This window comes from Pan paniscus, chromosome 1 (genome assembly GCF_029289425.2).
Source record: "Pan paniscus chromosome 1, NHGRI_mPanPan1-v2.0_pri, whole genome shotgun sequence".
NCBI lineage: Eukaryota > Metazoa > Chordata > Mammalia > Primates > Hominidae > Pan > Pan paniscus.
In genome coordinates this window covers 214,048,396-214,066,889 of record NC_073249.2, presented here as the reverse complement: position 1 = coordinate 214,066,889, position 18,494 = coordinate 214,048,396, and the positions used below count along the sequence as shown (strand labels likewise).

At 47.7% G+C, this 18,494-nt stretch overlaps 2 protein-coding genes and 1 non-coding gene across 3 annotated transcripts; all 3 read right to left on the bottom strand.

Annotated features, from left to right (window-relative positions):
* Positions 1-430: 430 nt before the first annotated feature.
* Positions 431-1,796, bottom strand: LOC117978313 (PRAME family member 1-like). The gene is made up of 2 exons (XM_063596177.1): positions 1,666-1,796; positions 431-1,188 (listed from the first exon to the last, which is right to left on the bottom strand). Exons 1-2 carry the CDS (start codon positions 1,794-1,796, stop codon positions 630-632), a joined length of 690 nt encoding a protein of 229 aa, XP_063452247.1. The 3' UTR covers positions 431-629.
* A 4,423-nt stretch (positions 1,797-6,219) lies between these two features.
* Positions 6,220-6,326, bottom strand: LOC117978368 (U6 spliceosomal RNA). The gene has a single exon (XR_004669198.2). It is a non-coding gene; the product is annotated as a U6 spliceosomal RNA (small nuclear RNA).
* A 2,121-nt stretch (positions 6,327-8,447) lies between these two features.
* Positions 8,448-11,167, bottom strand: LOC117978253 (PRAME family member 8). Its single transcript, XM_034951096.3, has 3 exons — positions 10,881-11,167; positions 9,923-10,498; positions 8,448-9,009 (listed from the first exon to the last, which is right to left on the bottom strand). The coding sequence occupies exons 1-3, from the start codon at positions 11,165-11,167 to the stop codon at positions 8,448-8,450; spliced, it is 1,425 nt and encodes a 474-aa protein (XP_034806987.3).
* Positions 11,168-18,494: the final 7,327 nt, after the last annotated feature.

The window sequence follows — 18,494 nt, the reverse complement described above, 5'->3', positions numbered from 1 at the left end:
GATGTTTTGCAGCTGAATCTCAATCACAGACAACAGAGTACTTTGATACTTTTCCATCAATAACTCAATAACTAGAGATTTCTGATGTATAAATCGCTAAAACAAGTCAATCAAATACAGAGGACACCAGAAAGTTTTCATTGACGTTATTTCTGATATTCCTGGGTAACCGTCCCTGCAGGGATAACATTCTCATCACTGTAGAACTTTAGCTTCTCTTTCTGACTCTGTAGGACATGGGTCCCGTAAGGTCTCATTGACTCCACCTCAACATTTTCCTCTAGTCTTGCCCCCTGCTCTTATCTTTTTTCCCTCATACTGAGCACCTGCCTGAAGCAAAGAATTCTCTGCTTCCTGTAAGTTGCATGTGGCCTGGTCACAATCATTCATGCCAGTAATCCTAGCACTCTAGGAGGCCAAGGCAGGAGAATCCCATGTGCCCAGCAGTTTCAGACCAGCTGGGGCAACAGAGCGAAACCCTGTCTCAAATGTTCTTTAATAAAATTTTAGAATTATTAAAAAAGGAAATAAGAAAAAACAAACATAACTTGCACCTACATACTAGATTTTAGTGTCCAAGGGCCTAGAAGAGAACTTTGGATTTCTCTACCCTGCTAGGCACGCCTTCCCTAGCAGCAAAGATGGAGCTCCAGTTCCTCAGACGGTGATGAGCCACAGGAAGGGCAGGGGGTGGGACCAGTGAAGATCCTCTTGGGCTGCCTGACTTCCCTCAGTGTACACACCAGCTCAGCCCGAAGTGGGGTGAAGATCTCCCAATCGACACGAACCAAGGAATTCAAACTCTCCTCAGGGGCAGGATACGTCTCCAGGCTTAACTTGCTCAGCCCACTGGTGTGGCGCAGCAGGTCCTTCAGGGCGCCCATAGACATACAATTTCTGCCAAAGTAGAAGGTGCTGAGCTGGGAGCAGTGGCTCAGTCCAGGCAGGATGGCACTGAGTTGGGAGTAGTGGATCTGACAGCCCTCCAAGATGAGGGTCTTGAGAGTGGCAGCAATTTTCTCTAGCAGAGCTCCGAGGGGTTCAAGACTGATGCGGAACAGCAGCACGTAGCTGAGATTCAGATGCTTTAGGTAAGCGAGGCTTGGGTACTGGGAGAGACACTTCATGTCCTCTTCCAATAGGTAGCCACAAGTTAACTCCAAGTTCTCCCAGGGGTTCTGGAGGCACCTGTGGAGATCAAGAAGTTAGTTCTGGGCAGTGATACCAGTTAGATGAAGGTGGTGGGGAATAACTGAAAGGGAAATGTCTGCTTCACCCAAACACAAGTTTATTCCCATCATGTGATGATGGTCCACATGCAAGTTGCTGTGTGATGAGGACTCTGATCATTCAGGGGCAGTCCTAGTTTAGCCTTGATCCTTTCACCATTGCTTGTGTGATTGGTTCAAGGCCACAAAATCACATCACTAAAGCCTCTTTTCTTCATCTTTTAGCAGAAAAGTTCATCTCTGGGCCACAGTTACTCAGTGGGAGATGTGCACGAAGAACTCAACTGAGCAAGGTCTAGGGTCATCAGCTAGGGCTACCTACTGGCAGGGGCTCCCTGACGTGCCTGCATCTGCAAACCACCTATCACTTTTTACCACTCTCACGCCTACTCCCTCAGCCTCCGTTCAAGAAGCACACGTTTCCCATGTCAGTTACATTTCCGGGGGTTCAAAACAACCTTTTACAGACAAGGAATTAGAGACAGGATCATTTGTGATCACTAAGCTGGTGAGGACAGAGATTCTACTGTGAAATGCACAGGTTTGATGCGCTATCCCTCCTTTCATACCCTCCTGTATTACCTCTTTTATATCATATCAACTTGAAACACACTTTGTAACGAGAAATTCACATATGCACCCCCCAGTAGAGCTGAAACCCCCACTACCTGGCTTGTACATGATGTAGCTCTCTAGCCTCTACCCCAGGTGACCCCGCTGCCCTCATTGCAGAGATCCTGTGATAGCCACTCCAGAACATGGAGCACTGAATGGGACAATGTGTTGATATTCTGGTGTCCCCTTCACTGTGATGTCGCCACTGGCTGACACAAAAGTTATGCCTTCTAGCGTTTGCTGTAACAAAAAAAGGCTGTGTTGTGGTCTACAGAGAAAGTGCACGATCCTTTCTCACCTGATCAGCTGTTCCATGTGCCCACTGAAGAAGGTGATCAATTTTACTTTAAGCAATTGGAGGTGTTCCAGCCTGAGGAACACAGGCTGAATTTGGTGAGTAACCATTCCTCGAGGTCATTGTCTGACGTGTAATGATGGCACCTGGAGAAAACGAGTTTGCGAAGATTCTTCATCTCCTTCAGGTAACAATGAAGCTTTCTTATCAGATGCAGCCAGGACATGTGAATTTCCAGCTCCTGAATACTATTCAGGTGGACTATTTTCAATGACTTTCTAAGATATTTAATGGGTGTTAGATAATTCACCAACTTACTACAGCACAGGTGTACTAAAACTCTCCTTTGGTAAACCCACTGGAAGAGGTATCTCAGGCATTCATCTTGGGGTGTTTCCTTGAGGCAGACGTCTATGAACACCTTTAAGGGCCGGTGCTCTCCCATCCTTGGATAGTCCTCTGCTGTCTGCCTCTTACTCATGGCCTCTGGGGAGGAGGACAGGGCCTAGCCTCCAGGCCATCCGGCCCAGACATTCTCATCAACATCCAGCAAGTCCAGCACTTGAAGTTTCCACCTCCTATAGGTAAAGTAAGGGAGAAGCTCAGAATTTAGAAGGAGCCATCCCTGACTTTTGCTTTCATTCTCATTGCTCCCTGTTCTCTCTCTGACTTTTCTCAGTCCGTTTTCTCTTTTGATTCATACTGCTCCCCACTTCTAGTCCCTTTACCTTCCACTGGGAAAAAGCAGGTTTCTGTTCCCACAGTGGACCCTGAATGGTGAGCAGTCCTTTCTCTGAGGATCTGGACAATGGCCAAAGCCTCCTTGAGCTTCCTCATCAGCACCATCAGAAGACTCTGGGCTACCCTGAGTCAGGCTGGAAAACAAGCCGCTTTATTTTATTTATTTATTTATTTATTTATTTATTTATTTAGTTATGGATTTTGAGACCGAGTTTTGCTCTTGTTGCCCCAGTTGCAGTGCAATGGTGTGATCTCAGCTCACCACAACCTCCATCTCCTGCGTTCCAGCGATTCTCCTGCTTCAGCCTCCCGAGTAGCTGGGATTACAGACATGCACCACCATGCCCAGGTAATTTTGTATTTTTAGTGGAGATGGTGTTTCTCCAAGTTGGTCAGGCTGGTCTCCAACTCCTGACCTCAAGTGATCTGCCTGCCTTGGCCTCCCAAAGTGCTGGGATTACAGGCGTGAACCACTGCACTCAGCCTCAAGCCACTTTATATAGGGTTAAATAAACCCCCTCTGAGGGGACTTTGTGATTTGTAGAAGCTGACTCCCCAGGCCCTTTAGTTAGGAATTGGGGACCTTCATGTCCCAACTTCACCTTTGGATGCAGAGAACCTAATTATAATGCATTTAAATGTAAAGCCTCAACCACCAGGTGAACCTGGGACGTATGTGACATGTATATTTGCTCACCATACATGCATGCATCCCCTACCCTGTGAATTTTCATAGCTGCTCCAATAACCTGCTGAATATGCACACTTGGCGGCCTACAGGTTCAGCATAGATTCCTGCGTCACCTTCCCTCCCTCCAAACGCTTGCCTCAGGTCCTGCCTGGAGGCCCATTTCCCAGCGAGCAGGTTGTAAACCTTTAGAAGAAATTACGCTCCTTTTTTCTAAATCTATAGACCCCATAATTTTTAATGGACCTCATTGGTGTTAGAAGTGGGATTCAAAGGGGACCTCCGATTTCTTCCTGATGCCTCCAGAACAAATGCATCCTGCACTGGCAAGAGCCCCGTGAGCTCTTCTCGATTGCGCCATGGGAAGGCCTCGGGTAAGTCTTCCTGAATTCAGATGTCCAGCTCTTAGGTGGAAGATCTCAGAGACTTTGATTCTTCCCAGCTGGTTCTCTCCAAACAGTTTCTGGAGGGGACCTTCTCCATCGGTTCCAGGTTTTGGGACCTATGGTGCCTTCCCTTCCCTGTTCCCTCTCAGTCCCTGTCCTGGCTCCCTAATTGGGATCTTGGAGGGAATCTCTTTGTTGGTCCTGGGTTTGAGGAGACTCTTCCAGTTCCCTCCATCTGGACTGGATAGAAGATTCCTCTGAGGACTCCTGCCTAGCAGGGAGACATTCAGGTCAGACTTCTTGGGTCCATCAGGTTTGGTGAAGATGCTCGCCCTCTAGTGGTGCTTACAGGGACACCTGTGGTAGGTAAGTGCAGTTATGAGGGCCCTTAGTTCCAAGGGGACAGACTCAGGCCAGTGGCCATCAGGAACCCTGGTGACTCTTTGTTTAAAGACTGTGTCCTGTATTACATGGGGGGAAATCTATAAAAAACAGATGAAGTTCATCCATGTGATGACGGCACTGCCGTGACACACAGGTAGTGACCCCGGCAAAAGGAGGGTGACTTCATCCATATTCAACGTGTTTATATTATTGATGGCAGCTCATGTTGACTGCCCGACATTTGCATTGTAGTGGCTATAAAGTGATTTCTAAGCACTATGTGATCAATAAGCATTTACAGCCACCTGCCAGGCTCCATGCTCTGCTGTGGGACCACAGGGTGACAGAGACACAGTCCCTCCCCTTGAAGAAGCAATCTCTGTCTACCACATGAGATTGTCCAGGAAAAAAATCATTATCAAACACAACCTAGGCACATGGCCCAGCAGCCACGCTCCTTGGCACTTACCCAAATGAGAAAACCTAAAACCTGGATGTTTTTAACCACTACATTCACAATAGACAAAACTTAATAGGGACCAACATGTTCTTCAGCAGATAAATGGATGTATATACTGTAGCACATCCTGACAGTGTAGATTATTAAGTCCTAAAAGACATTAAAAAAAGTAAATGCACATAACCATGTGAAAGAAACCAACATGAAAAGGCCACATGACATTCTGGAAAAGGCAAATCTATGGACACAGTAGAAAGCCTGGGGGGGCCAGGAGTCAGGGTACAGTGGGATGGATAGAAAGAGAACAGGTGATTTTTAGGGCACTGAAGCTACTCTGCATGATGCTATAAGGGTGAATACTTGTCATCATCAATTCATCAGAGCTCATAGACTATACAGCACCAGATGTGAACCCTTAATGTTAATTATGAACTTTGGGTGATAAGGATGGTTCGTGTGGTTCATGCATTGGAACAAATGGATCACGCTGGGGCAGGACGTTGATCCTTTAGGAGTCCGTGCTAGAGTGGGGTCATGAAGTATGTGGGAATGCTCTACTTTCTGCTCAACTTCACTGTGACCTTATAACTGCTCTAAGAAAATAAATCATATTTCCCTAAAAATATTGCACTTCCTTCCAGCTCCAAAATTGTATAAATTTAAATATTTTTAAATAAGAGCATTTCTTATTCATTGATCTTCAAAATCAGTTTTGAAGGTGTCATTTTATTTGAGACTCAAAACCACATTAAGCATTTTTTAAATCTACTTTAAGTTCTGGGATACATGTGCAGAATGTGCATAGGGATACATAGCGATACATATGCCATGGTGGTTTGCTGCACCTATCAAGCCGTCATCTACGCTAGGTATTTATCCTAAGGCTATCCCTCCCCAACACCCCCACTGCCCGACAGGCGCTGGTGTATGATGTTCCCCTCCCTGTGTCTATGTGTTCTCATTGTTCAACTCCCACTTATGACTGAAAACATGTGGTATTTGGTTTTCTGTTCTTGTGTTAGTTTGCTGAGAATGATGATTTCCAGCTTCATCCATGTCCCTGAAAATGACCTGAACTCATCATTTTTTATGGCTGCATAGTATTGAATGGTGTATATGTGCCATATTTTCTTTATCTAGTGTATCACTGAAGAGCTTTTGGTTTGGCTCCAAGTCTTTGCTATTATGAACAGTGCCACAGTAAACATATGTGTACATGTGTGTTTATAGTAGAATGATTTATAATCCTTTGGGTATATACCCAGTAATGGGATTGCTGGGTCAAATGATATTTCTAGTTCTAGATCCTTGAGGAATTGCCACACTGTCTTCCACAAAGGTTGAACTAATTTACACTCCCACCAACAGTGTCAAAGCATGCCTAATTTCTGAACATTCTCTCCAGCATCTGTTGTTTCCTGAAAAATATGGAACGTGTCACGAATTTACATGTCATCCTTGTGCAAGGGCCATGCTAATCTTCTCTGTATCATTCCAGTTTTACTATATGTGCTGCCCAGACCAACACAGACATTTTCTTTTTTTTTTCTTTTTTTTTTTTTTTTTTTTTTTTGAGACGGAGTCTCACTCTGTCCCGCAAGCTGGAGTGCAGTGGCACACTCTCGGCTCACTGCAAACTCTGCCTCCTGGGCTCACGCCATTCTCCTACCTCAGCCTCCTGAGTAGCTGGGACTACAGGTGCCCACCACCACACCCGGCCAATTAATTGCATTTTTAGTAGCTACGGAGTTTCGTTGTGTTAGCCAGTATGGTCTCGATCTCCTGACCTCGTGATCCACCCATCTTGGCCTCCCAAAGTGCTGGGATTGCAGGCGTGAGCCACTGTGCCTGGCCCACAGACATTTTTAAAATGTTGCACTACATACTTTAAAATACCAAATTGCCATTATAAGTTAAAATTTCAATATATATATTCAATATGTATAAATGTGTTATATATAAATCACAATATTTATTCTCTATAAACATTTACATAACAGCAGATTTTTGGAGATACCACTCAATATCACCCTGTTTGCATCAATAAATTACACCAGATGGTCTGAGCAACCAGCAGATGGCACATGAGTCTTATGGGTTGGAAATTTTTATCTCATGATCACTAGAGATGAACTCAGTCCTGCCTCACCCATCGCACCCTCTGCTGGCTGCTGAGGCTCTGCTGTTTGGGGGAATCATGATTAAGTGGTGGTGGCATGTAGAAGTTGAGTCCCATTGCCTGCCCTGGGTTTCTGCTGCCTCCCTGTTATCAGGAATAGAAGGTGAGATTGAAGGGTGAAGAATGCTGGGACTTCTATTAGGAGGGGAAAAAAAGAACAAGATGCATGTATTGAGCTCTTACTGTATGCCAGGCCCCATTCCAAGTCCTGGTCGTGCACCGTCTCATTGGGTCCTACGATAGTCTCATAGGGTGGTGGCATCATCATCTTCATTTTACAGGGAAACTGAGCCTCTTGGCTGTTTCGTGCCCAACAGCACCAGCCCCTGAGTCCTCGGCAGGGTTCTACACTTACGTGCCCTTTGTGTAGGGTCCCTCAGCACAGGTGTGGTCATTAATTACCCACAGGCACTTGATCATTATCCACCCTCTAAGGATGTGTGATTCCTACTACCATGCACTAGTCTTCCTTCACAGGGAGAAAAAGGAGGAGTTAAGAAAAGGTCTTTCATTGATGTTATAGGTATTATATGCCTACGTAATGTCAGCATTTTGCTAAAAGGGAATTTGGATGTCTTTATTGGCCACAACTACTTTAATTCAGCAAGGGCCGCTACCCACCATGACAGGCATGGGTTAGTGATGCCCTGAGGCTCCTGCTCATACAGTGTGGAGCTCTCCTTCCAGGGCAGGGCCACGCCTTGGGCAGTGAAGTCCTTTCCCAGCACAGGTAACGGTCAGGAACTGAGAGCTCTGAATCCACCCATTGAGAGTGAACAGGGTCTTGGCATTGGGACAGAATGAGGGCACCTGAAGGGGCTTAACTTCAGGGGCTGACACTCACTTTACACTTAGAATGCTTCAGGCCCTGTGTGCGTCTCTCATGTGTATTAACCCATTAAATAGGCACAGAGAATAGCAAGAAGGTAACAGATGCACAGAGAGAAGAAAAGAAAAGGAGGGAATTGTTCCAAATGATCAAATTCCATTTTGATGGCTTGATTTCCAGGAGCTGAACCTCATCAGTCACAGACAAATCAGTGCCTTATTAGCTCGATCAGTAACTGGACTTTTTTAGGTTTAAATTGTTTAATTGTTAAGCCATGTTAAGCAATTATGGAGGACACCAGAGAGTTTCCACTCAGTTTCCCTTTATTTCTGACTGTTACTTTACAACCATCTGTGCAGGGGTAACCCTCTCATGTGTCTCTCCTCCCCGATTCTCACTCTAGCAATTCAGATTCCCATTTCTGATTCTCTGGGACACAGGTCTCTAAAGAGCCCATCCACTCCAAGTCAACTTTTCCCCCAGTCCTGCCCCTCCTGCATCCTCATTCCTTTCCCATTCACACTGAGGAGGCATTTGAAACGATGGGTCTGTGCTCCCTTTAACATGCACTCATGGCCTAGGTTTCAGCTGCGAAATGACCAGAAGAAAGCTTGAAATATATCCACCCTGATGGCAGGCATTCAACAGAGGCAGTGACTGGGCTCCAGGTCATAGGAGGCCCTGATGCCACAGCGAGGGCAGGGGATGGTGCAGAACACAATGATCTTGGGCTGCCTTAAGTCCCTCAGTGTCTTCATCAGCTCAGCCCCAAGTTCAGCAAATCTCCCCCAGCAGAGAGCACCCTGGGTGTCATAACTCTCCAGAGGGGCAGGATACAGCTCCAGGCTTAGCTTGCTCAGCCCGACGGTGTGGCGCAGCAGGTTCTCAAGGGCAGCCATGGAGATGAGGTTCCCACAGAAGCTGAAGGTGCTGAGCTGGGAGCAGCGGCTCAGGACAGGCAGGATGGCGCTGAGTTGGGAATCCATGATACCACAGTCCTCTAAGTCCAGGGTCTGCAGGGTGGCCACAACTTGCTCCAGCAGACCTGTGAGGGGCTCAGGGCTGAAATGGGTCAGTGTGACGCCCCTCAGGTCCAGCTCCTTTAATTGACGGATGCTCGGGCACCAAGAGAGATGCTTCAAGTCTGACTCTGACAGCAGGCAGTCGGTCATAACGACCATCTCCAAGGGGGCCTGGAGACACCTGGGAGAGAACAAGAAGGAGTTAGAGGAGAGAGGTGGGGATGACTTCAGGGTGAGAGATGACGCTCTCCATAACCCAGGGCTGCTCTGCTCATCTGAGGATAGTCAGCACCTGGGGTTTGGGAATGGAGACTGTTCCTTCAGTGCAGTCCCAATCGAGGCTCAGTCCTTCACCATCACCGAGGTGACTGGATCAAGTCCATGAACTCTAAGGCTCCCTTTCCTCATCTGTCAGGTAGAAAACCACATCTCTGGGCCACAGGAGCCCGATGGAGACACAGGCCTAAATGACAAACCCAGGCAGGATCCTGCAACATCAGCTGGGGTGGCCAGGTTGCAGGGGACCCTGACATGCCTGTACCATCAGCAAACCATCTATCACTTTTACCATTCTTCACTCCTGCTCCCTCGCCCTCTATTCTATCATCATGTATTTCAATACATTAATTACCGACCTGGAGCTCAAAACAGGGTGCTGACAGGGAAACACAGGATTTTGCCTGTTCACTAGGCAGGTGAGGATAGACCTCATATTTTAAAATATAGGAGTGTGATGGGCATTCTCTTCTTTAGTGCCCTCTTCACCTCCCTATTTCCCATCATCTTAACTTAGACACACATCCTCAGGAGGAATTCACAAATGCACTCTCATCAGATCTAAACCCTGCAGTAGCTAGCTTCCTAGCTTGGCACCTTCTCTATAGCATCTAGCCCAGGAGATCCCTCTGACTTTATTGGGATGGTTGTGTGATACCCATATCAGGACAGAGCCACCAACAGGATAATGCATGGATATTCTAGTGTCCCCTCACTCTTACTTCCTCACAGGCTCACAGTGCATACCCACTGGTGTTTACCGTAACAAAGAAAGGCTCTGCTGTGGTCTGAAGAGAAAGCTCACCATCCTTCCTCACCTGAGCAGCTGGTCCAGGTGGCCTTCGAGGAAAGAGACAGAGTGCATAAACAGATTCTGGAAATAGTCCAGCTTGTGGAACTGAGAGGTGAATCGGGCAATGAACTGCCCCTTGTTGTCTGGGGGAATGCGGGCAGATGCATGGATGTTGAAGAGAACAAGTTTGCGGAGATTCCTCATCTGGCCCAGGTAAGGGGCAAACTTGACAAGAATGGACAGCTCCCAGGGGCAGCACACTTCCACCTCCTGGATACAGTCAAGCTCCACCATGTTCAGGACCTCTATGATACTGTGGATGGGCATTCCAAAAACCTGCAGCTCCTTGCAACACACATGCAGTAAGCCTTTTCTCTGCTTGCCCCACTCTAAGAGGTGGGTGAGGCATTCATCCAGTGTCCTGTTCTTGAGACAAAGGTCTATGAACACCATGAATGGCTGCTGCCCGCCTGTCCCTGGACAGTTATCTGCTGTTTGCTTCTGACTCGGAGCCTCCGGGAAGGATGCAGCAGCTCCAGACAATATGTCGCAGAAGTTCTCATCCACATTCCTCAAGTCCAGCACTTGAAGTTTTGACTGCCTGTGGGTAAAGGAGAAGAGAGGCTCCAAACTAAGGCAAGGACCTGAGCTTTTATTTACATCCCAGACATCAGCTGTTCTCCTCTCTGCCACTTTTCCTTCTCTGATTTTGTCCAACCCCTTTGCCCTCCGGATTTTGCCTCATCCCCATTGCCTGTAGCTTTCAGAGCCACTAGAAGAGAAGTTTCTGTTTCCTCAGTGGACCCTGCATGGTGAGCAGTCCTTTCCCAGAGGGGCTGGGCAATGGCCAAGGCCTTCCTGAGCTTCCTCACTGGCACCATCAGAAGCCTCTGGGCCTCCATTGTGCCCCTCCTCCTCCTGAAACAGCTGTCCCTACCCTGGACAAAAGGGCCCTCCCCACCTGGACACCTGGGTCACCTCACCTGGGGCAAACCTCTTGGGTCAGCAGCACATCAACCCCTTCCAGCACAGATTTTAACGACTCCAGATGAGGCGACTTCATCAGGGACCCTAGAGGGAGGCAGGTGAAAGGCCAGGCCTGCACCATCGTTTTCAGGGTTTCACAGCGTCTCCTGCTGAAGGCTTCCATGAACAGTGTGGGGAAGAGCTCCCTGGGCAGCTCCTCCACGGTGGAGATGGCCAAGGCCTGGTCCCTCAGCAGCCTCTGCCTTGCCAGCTCCAGGAGTCTGGGTGGGGCCCTGATGCTCATCTTGATGAATCTGCAAGGGAAAACTCTAGAGGACAAATCCAGAGAAAAGGCATCACTCTAAGGCCAAATACGATCACCTCATCTTCTCCTATTGCTAATCTCATTGCTCTGGTGGAGGTGGAAAAGCCCTCAATTCCCCCCAATTCCATTCTGCACTTGGTGGCCACAAATCTGTACCTGTGCCCCTGCGACTACCACAAAGAATGTCTTCCAAACACCAAGGAGGGGACGAGGTGGCCAGTGGCCCATTAATTTCTATGCATTGCTCCACTGAAACTCAGGATTACTGGGATCTGTCACTCAGGATCCTGAAAGCTAAGCTCCACCTTTTTGAGGGAAATTTTTTTGCTACTTACCACCCAAAAACAATGAGAATGACTGTCCTGTGGCCCCACACAGCCTGCATTCTCAGTTTACACAATTAGCATGCTTGGGGAAGACTAAAGTGACTCCCTAAAATCAATGCCATTTGTTTTTATTTTGAAAAATTATAAGAGAAACTATAAAAGCAGTGTGGCAGTATTCTAGAGCACTTGGAAGGTGCGGATGGAAACACTAAGTCTCAGATGAAGGATCCAATACACATCCCTTCCACATACTCACAATCACCCACTTAGGGACAGAGTCTAAGGGCAGAGATAAATCCCATGTTCAGAACAAGACTCGAGAAAATCACAATATCACCAAGTGTGTGAACTCTAGCTGAAGGGCACAGAAACCAGTAACTTCACATGTCAAGACATAAAAATTCATCCAACTGTAAATTTTTAATATCTTTTTTAAAAAACTGCTTCAATAAGAATTTTGAAATGAGAAAAATGAAGCAGAAATCAAAATTTGAGGGATGAAGTCAAAACTATATTTAGAGGAAAAATCAAAACCTACATCTGTTTAATTGAAAAAACAGACAGGAAATTCTCTGTGCCACTTTGGGCTGCGTGTCACCATCCCTGACTGGCTGGCTGCAGATCAGATGGGCATGTTCCTAAGGAGGTGGCGACTTACCAGATCTGGACTCAGTTTGCAGGGTGCTGGGATCTCTCAGAGAATCAAGCAGTAGTTCCAGGCACCAGGGCTTTGGGTCTCTCCTGTGCAAACTCAGGAGCTTTTATTGATGTTTCTAACCACACCCTCCCCTTCTCAATCACCAGCTTCCAATCAGAAAGTGATACGTGATTAGATTCTGAAGTTCCACCTAGTTAATCCTGATTGAGTTTCACACTTTCTTCTGATTCATTGATTAAATTAGATGTGCATTTATGAAAGTGAAAGAATAAATAACAGGGTGAAAGTCCAAAACTCATTAATTCATTTATTCCCCAAACACTGATGAAGTTTGACTAATATGTGACCTTCATAGTGACATGGAAGGTTTAATCTGTTCCTGGCATTAGAAAGAAAAAACAAAACCTGATGATATCTTTATGGAAAAATCTGTGGCCACATCGAAATTATCAACACGTTTCGTTAAGACAGTTAAAACAGCTTTAAAAAGACAGTGATGTCCACCCTAAGAAAATGGATTAAAAAGCTCCTTTATCCAATGGTCACCTGGGTTTTATGTTTTATAACAGGGCAGGTCATATGTGGGTTCAGGTTGAAAAGGGAACCACGGAGGGTGTGATTGATCACAAGACTAAGGTCAAGGCTTCACTGCAGGAAATCAGGACAGAATGACAAAGTGAGGTGGGGGCTGGGCAGGATGGGACCGGGTGTTCTAATAGAATCCTGGAAAGGAACCAAGACAGCATAAAACATGGTGGGTATTTTGTGGGCATCTCCACAGAAGGATTGAAAGACTCTGTCTAGATTGAGTTTAAAAATTAAAAAGGGAATAATTACAAAAGAGACAGTGCAGACTCTTCAAACACGACATTGTCTTTAAGGGCAGAGGAGGCAGATACAGTCTTGGCCTCTACTACAAGGGAAAGCGTGTTTACTCCAAAAAATGATGGGCTCGCCTCAGAAAATCAGCCTGGGAAGATGGAATCTGAGAATGTGAGCTGGGGCAGATGCCACAGGAAGGAAGGAAGGAAGGAAGGAAGGAAGGAAGTGAGGGAGGGAGGAAGGAAGGGAGGGAGGGAGGGAGGGAGGGAGGGAGGGAGGGAGGGAAGGAAATAAAGAAAGAAAGAAAGAAAGAAAAGAAAAGAAAGAAAGAAAGAAAGAAAGAAAGAAAGGAAGGAAGGAAGAGAGAGAAACTCAGCCTTCCTGTCTTTAAGAACGGTGCACACATCTGGTTGTATTGTGTGCAAATGTACAATACATTTCCCCAACAAAACCTGGAAGCTCTATTTCATGTTAAAAGATCTGCTAAGTTCAGGGATGGCTCCCATCCTAAGCAGGATCACACAGTCATTCTTCTGCTATTTTAGGGCACAAAGTAGCAAGAACGTCCCCCGCCTCCAGAAAGTCCTCCAGGCCTTTCTCTCCCATTCCATATGAAACCCAAACAGCTCGGAGATGCCACTGGCTTCCAAAACTGCAGTACTTTGAAGGATGTTCTCCATCATGGAATATTTCTGTAAATGTTCTTTCTCCACATTTCTGACCTCACTATCAATGCCCTGCTATGTGTGCAATCGAGTTAAACTGAAACGTGCTCAGTGCGGCTTCTACTTCACCTGCCCTCACTTTGTGAGCCTGAGGCTGAGGGTGAGCTCAGCACCAAAGGTGATCCTGAATGTCTCTGTTGATTGAGCATGCACAAGGCACAGCAGGGACTGGTACCATTCATCCGAGATCTCAGCTCTCCCTCACGAGGAATCTAAGGCATGTTGCTATATTCCCCATTTTTAAAGTGGTGACCCTGAGACTTGGCTAGGGAGAGGAACCTGCCCGTGTTCAGGCAGCAAATGATGGACAGACCCCTCAGGTGAGGGGCTTAGAGGATCCCCTAAGGATTTCAATAATCTAAATGTTGAAAAGAACTGATTGACAAACTTTCCCTTCCTGCCCAATTCAGAAGGTCCAGCACCATCCCCAGGACCCCATTGAGAATCCCGCACATGGGGGCATTTCTACCATGTCCTGTCACCTGTTCTTCTCAAGGTGCTCATCTGCTGTCAAACTCAGAGCAGCCTTCAGAGCCCCTCTGAGAAGATGACCTGACCCCTTCTCCACTCACAGAATCTCCACCAGAATACCAAAGCTCCCCCAGGCCCTTGCTGAGGGTCACTAGAATATTTCTGAGCTTCTGTTTCCATCCTCCAGCCTGAGCTGTCAAGGCAGGTATCTCTTTATGCATCCTGGATACCTCAGCCCAAATCTCCTGAACAACAGAACATGGCCACAATGCTGGGAGACCCTCACCCCAGAGCAGTCATTGAGGAATTCTCCCAAAATTCTATTGAGCTATTTTGGTGAACATGAGAAGCCATAAAGCAGGGAGTTCCTCAGCTGCTGCTCTGGCCCTAAAGAGGCCCCCTGGGACCGGACTGCTGGAGGGTGACCCTGCCTGGCACGCAGAAGGAGACCTGAGTCCTCTGGTCTTCCTATGGGTGCCAGGCTGAGAAGAGGTCCTGGGAAATGTCCCGGTGCAGGGGCCATCCCTTCCCAGGCTCCCCTGGCTCAGCCTTAGAGCTGACAAGGCTGCACCTGGAATGCAGTCAGTCTGTTTCTGTCCAAGTCAGGTCTCTTCTTAGCCTGAGCTGTTCACCCTCTCTGCATTTCTAAGAGTCAAACTCCCTGTTCTGGCCCTGTTGCCCTTCTCTGGTCCTCAACCAGGTCTGATTCCAGGTCAGATTCATGAATATCATGAGCTAAAATAGGGGCTTCCTCTCTTTCTTCCTCCAATCAAGTCTGAGGACAAGGTCACCCTGAAAGCAGACACTTGATGCTGAGGGAGGTGCTCAGAGCCTGGGGTGGGAGGAGGTCTGCACCCTCACTCCAGGCTGGACGGAGCCAGAGGGACTGAAAGTAGGAACTGGGCCAAGAAGGGGAGTGACCAGAGGAGCTGATGGGGCTGAAATAAAGGGGAAGGAGGGAGGTGGCAGCAGAGCAGGCAGCCAGGTTCTCTGGCTCTCATAGAGCTGTGTCTCTGAAAGGCAGGGACTTGTGTCTGAGACCCTGGGGCACTGGGGCTTGGACTTGGGTCTGTGAGTTCCCAAGACACTTTATGTGCCCTGGTCTGCATGAGATTTTAGTGGCTGCCCCATCCTGCCCCAGGGGCACAGAGTCAGGAGAGTGGGGATTCCCAGGAGAGGAAGAGCGGGTGGCGAGTGTCCATCCTGGATCCAAAGACAAGCAGCAGGTCAGAGGGAAGCAGCTGTGGCTTGAGGCCAAGGAAAGGATTCTGTTTGGAAATCGTGCAGCTCCATCTTTTCACTGGTCAGAGCCTTATGGGACAGTGAGGACTGGGCTTTTCAGGAGGGAATGAAAGAGAATGGGGTCTGGCTCAGAGTCCCTGACATCCAAGTTATTCCAAACCTCCTCTGACAAGCAAAGGGAAAATCATGGAGGATGGAAGTCAAACCAAGGCTCATCTGGCTGCCCAGAGCTTTCCAGTGGATCCAGAGAGGGCACAATGATCCTCAGTCAGAAAAATCCTCCAATGTCCAGCACTGAGACCCAACAAGAGTGCCTGGAGGGGACTCCCTGTGACACGTCTGAAGAGAAGATTCTGGCACATGTGACTCCTCCCACACCCTCTGCCTCCCCCTGACTCCTCTCCCCTTGATTCATTCAAAGACCTTCACTGAGCACCTGGGATTGCTTCCTGCAATTCCAGGTGCTACCAGGGAAGATGAATAAAATGCAAGGAAGCTGGAAAATGAACTCAGCAGAGGACACCAGGCTCAGCACTGCAGTCCCGGTCAGAAAAATGTCTGTGCAGGCTGCGCGGTGCAGAGCGATCATAATAACCCATGGGGATAATCACAGGTGTCCCAAATCCTTTAATCACTTTTTGTTGGAATATGAAGAGGTCTCTCACTGCTGAATATAAATATACAGGGAAGTGAAAAACATTAGTAAAACGAACATTTACTAAGTGCAATGTGACTCAAAACACTGAGAAGCCAAGGGTTTTATTTCTTTGAAACAACTTGCCAAGGCAGTTTGAACAGTGATCATCTTGCTCCTGGGCTCAGCACCGCAGAGGCAGCTGGTGTCTTCTCCACCTGGGAGAGTTGTCCTGCTTTTTTTTAAGTTGGGATAGGCCAGTGAGTCGGGAAGTTTGTTCATCTTGGGCTTGGGGTACAGGAGGATTTGGTGGGGTGCCTGTGGCCACTCCACTGCCCTCTGGGATTAGGAGGAGACAGTGGGGTCAGGACTCACCCCCTGGCCTGTGCTTCAGGTGATCCCTCTCCGTCCTGTGGATGTGGGGTTGGGAGCAGGTTTGGGGTCCTCGCCTAACCCCATTGGCTCTTCTTGGGAAGATGAATTTATGGGGCACCTGCAGGTGGCCACGTGTGGGAAGGAATCTCAGAACTTACATGGATCCATGCAAATGAGGCTTCCTTCAGGCAGACACAGGAACTCTGAGCCTCCCTGATGCTGCAGGCACCTGGGTTTGGGGACCGTCTTGGAGACAAATGCATGGAGCGTCCCAGCAAGTTTCCCTGTCTCCCAGCTCCTCCCTGGGCTTCTGCATCTGGGAGTCAGGGCCGGATCAAGAGAAGCCCTGCGGGGAGTGGGAAGGACATAGGATTCTCAGGGTCTCAAGTTCAGCTTTTAACATTATCCTCAAAGGTGGGGTTTTTCCCAGAGGCCTCCTTTCCACAGATCCCATGCCTTCTTGCTGGACTCACGGGAAACTTGCCCTGCTAGAGACATGGGATATTTTACTTGTCTCTGCCATGGAGCCATGCTGGAGAGCTGTGACTTCCTAGCTGACCACACACACACATAAACATGTAAACACCATGAGGTCATTGTAGGGATGCCCACTGGGCCTGCGGTTCTCGATAGCACCCAGTTCATAAAAGCCTCCCTTCCACTCACCTGGGGCCTGGAGTCATTGGCCTCCTCCTGTCTCATTGATCCAGCATTTGGCCTTGACTGGCCAGTGACTCAGACCCCAGCAAGAAGGACAAAATGACTAGTTCACGTGCTTTAGGGGAAACACAGAGAGAATGAGAAGACCAGTGTCTGAAGTGGCAGGTTGTGAATTGGCTCAGGGAGATGAGACTGGAGAGGTGCAGCCAGGGGCAAGGGTGACTCAGGGGTCATTGGCAGTTTGGGGTTAGGGTTGTGAGGCCACTTGAAGCCTATTTTCCACATCCCCGAGGTGGCTGAGAGGACCGTGTTCCCTGGGGGGATAACCAGAGGGCAGGGACATGCATCAGAAGATTCTTGCACTGTCCAGACAGGAGGTCCTGGTGTCCACTTGAGTGGCCATGGACAGCATGGGGACGTCCTGGAGGCAGAGTCAGCAGGACTTGCTCTTAATTCTTCCTGGGGTGGATGTGAAGCTTGTGTCCTCAGAGGGAGTGGCTGGCACAGGAGAGGACTCTGCCTTAGGGCTGAGTTATCCCCTGTGGCCTCAACTGTTTTCCTGATTATGCCTGTTGTCTTTGAATGTCAACAAAAGTAGCCAACATTTATGGAGGGTTTATTATGCCCCATGCTTTGGGCTCAGCATTTTTACCTGAAGATTGAGATTATCCTTCTACACATTTGATGGAGAAAGAGACAGATTCAAAGAGAGAGGGAGAAATTTTCAAGGCCAGACAGCCTGTAAGTGGTGGGACTGGAATGACAGAATGCCTGTTTGTCAACATCTTTGGCGGTGACATGATACCGTCCCAGTCCCTGCAATCTGCTGCTCATTTTCATCCTTTCAAATAAAACTCCACAGTCAGAGGCTTGTGCAAGAGTTGGGGTCCAGAGCATCAGGTCTAATGTTTGCTATGTTTATATTCACTGCCAAATCTGTTATTCCAAAGAAATTTTACTAGTGAAATAGAAATACGTTGTCTGACAGCATTACCCCCTGTGATATGGTTTGGATCGAACCATTGCTCTCCAGCCTGGCAACAGAGTGAGACTCCATCTCCAAAAAAAAAGCAATTAATTATAACAACACGTCCATTCACTCTCCAAAGTGTCTGGGACTGGACAATTAATTGTCAGGCCCTCTTCTGTAGCACCATACACTAGAGCATATACGTGGATTAAAATAAATACTCACACAAAATGCAAGTATATATTCTTTTTTCATTATTATTATACTTTAAGTTTTAGGGTACATGTGCACAACGTGCAGGTTTGTTACATATGTATACATGTGCCATGTTGGTGTGTGGCACCCATTAACTCATCATTTAGCATTAGGTATATCTCCTATTGCTATCCCTCCCCCCTCCCCCCACCCCACAACAGTCCCCGG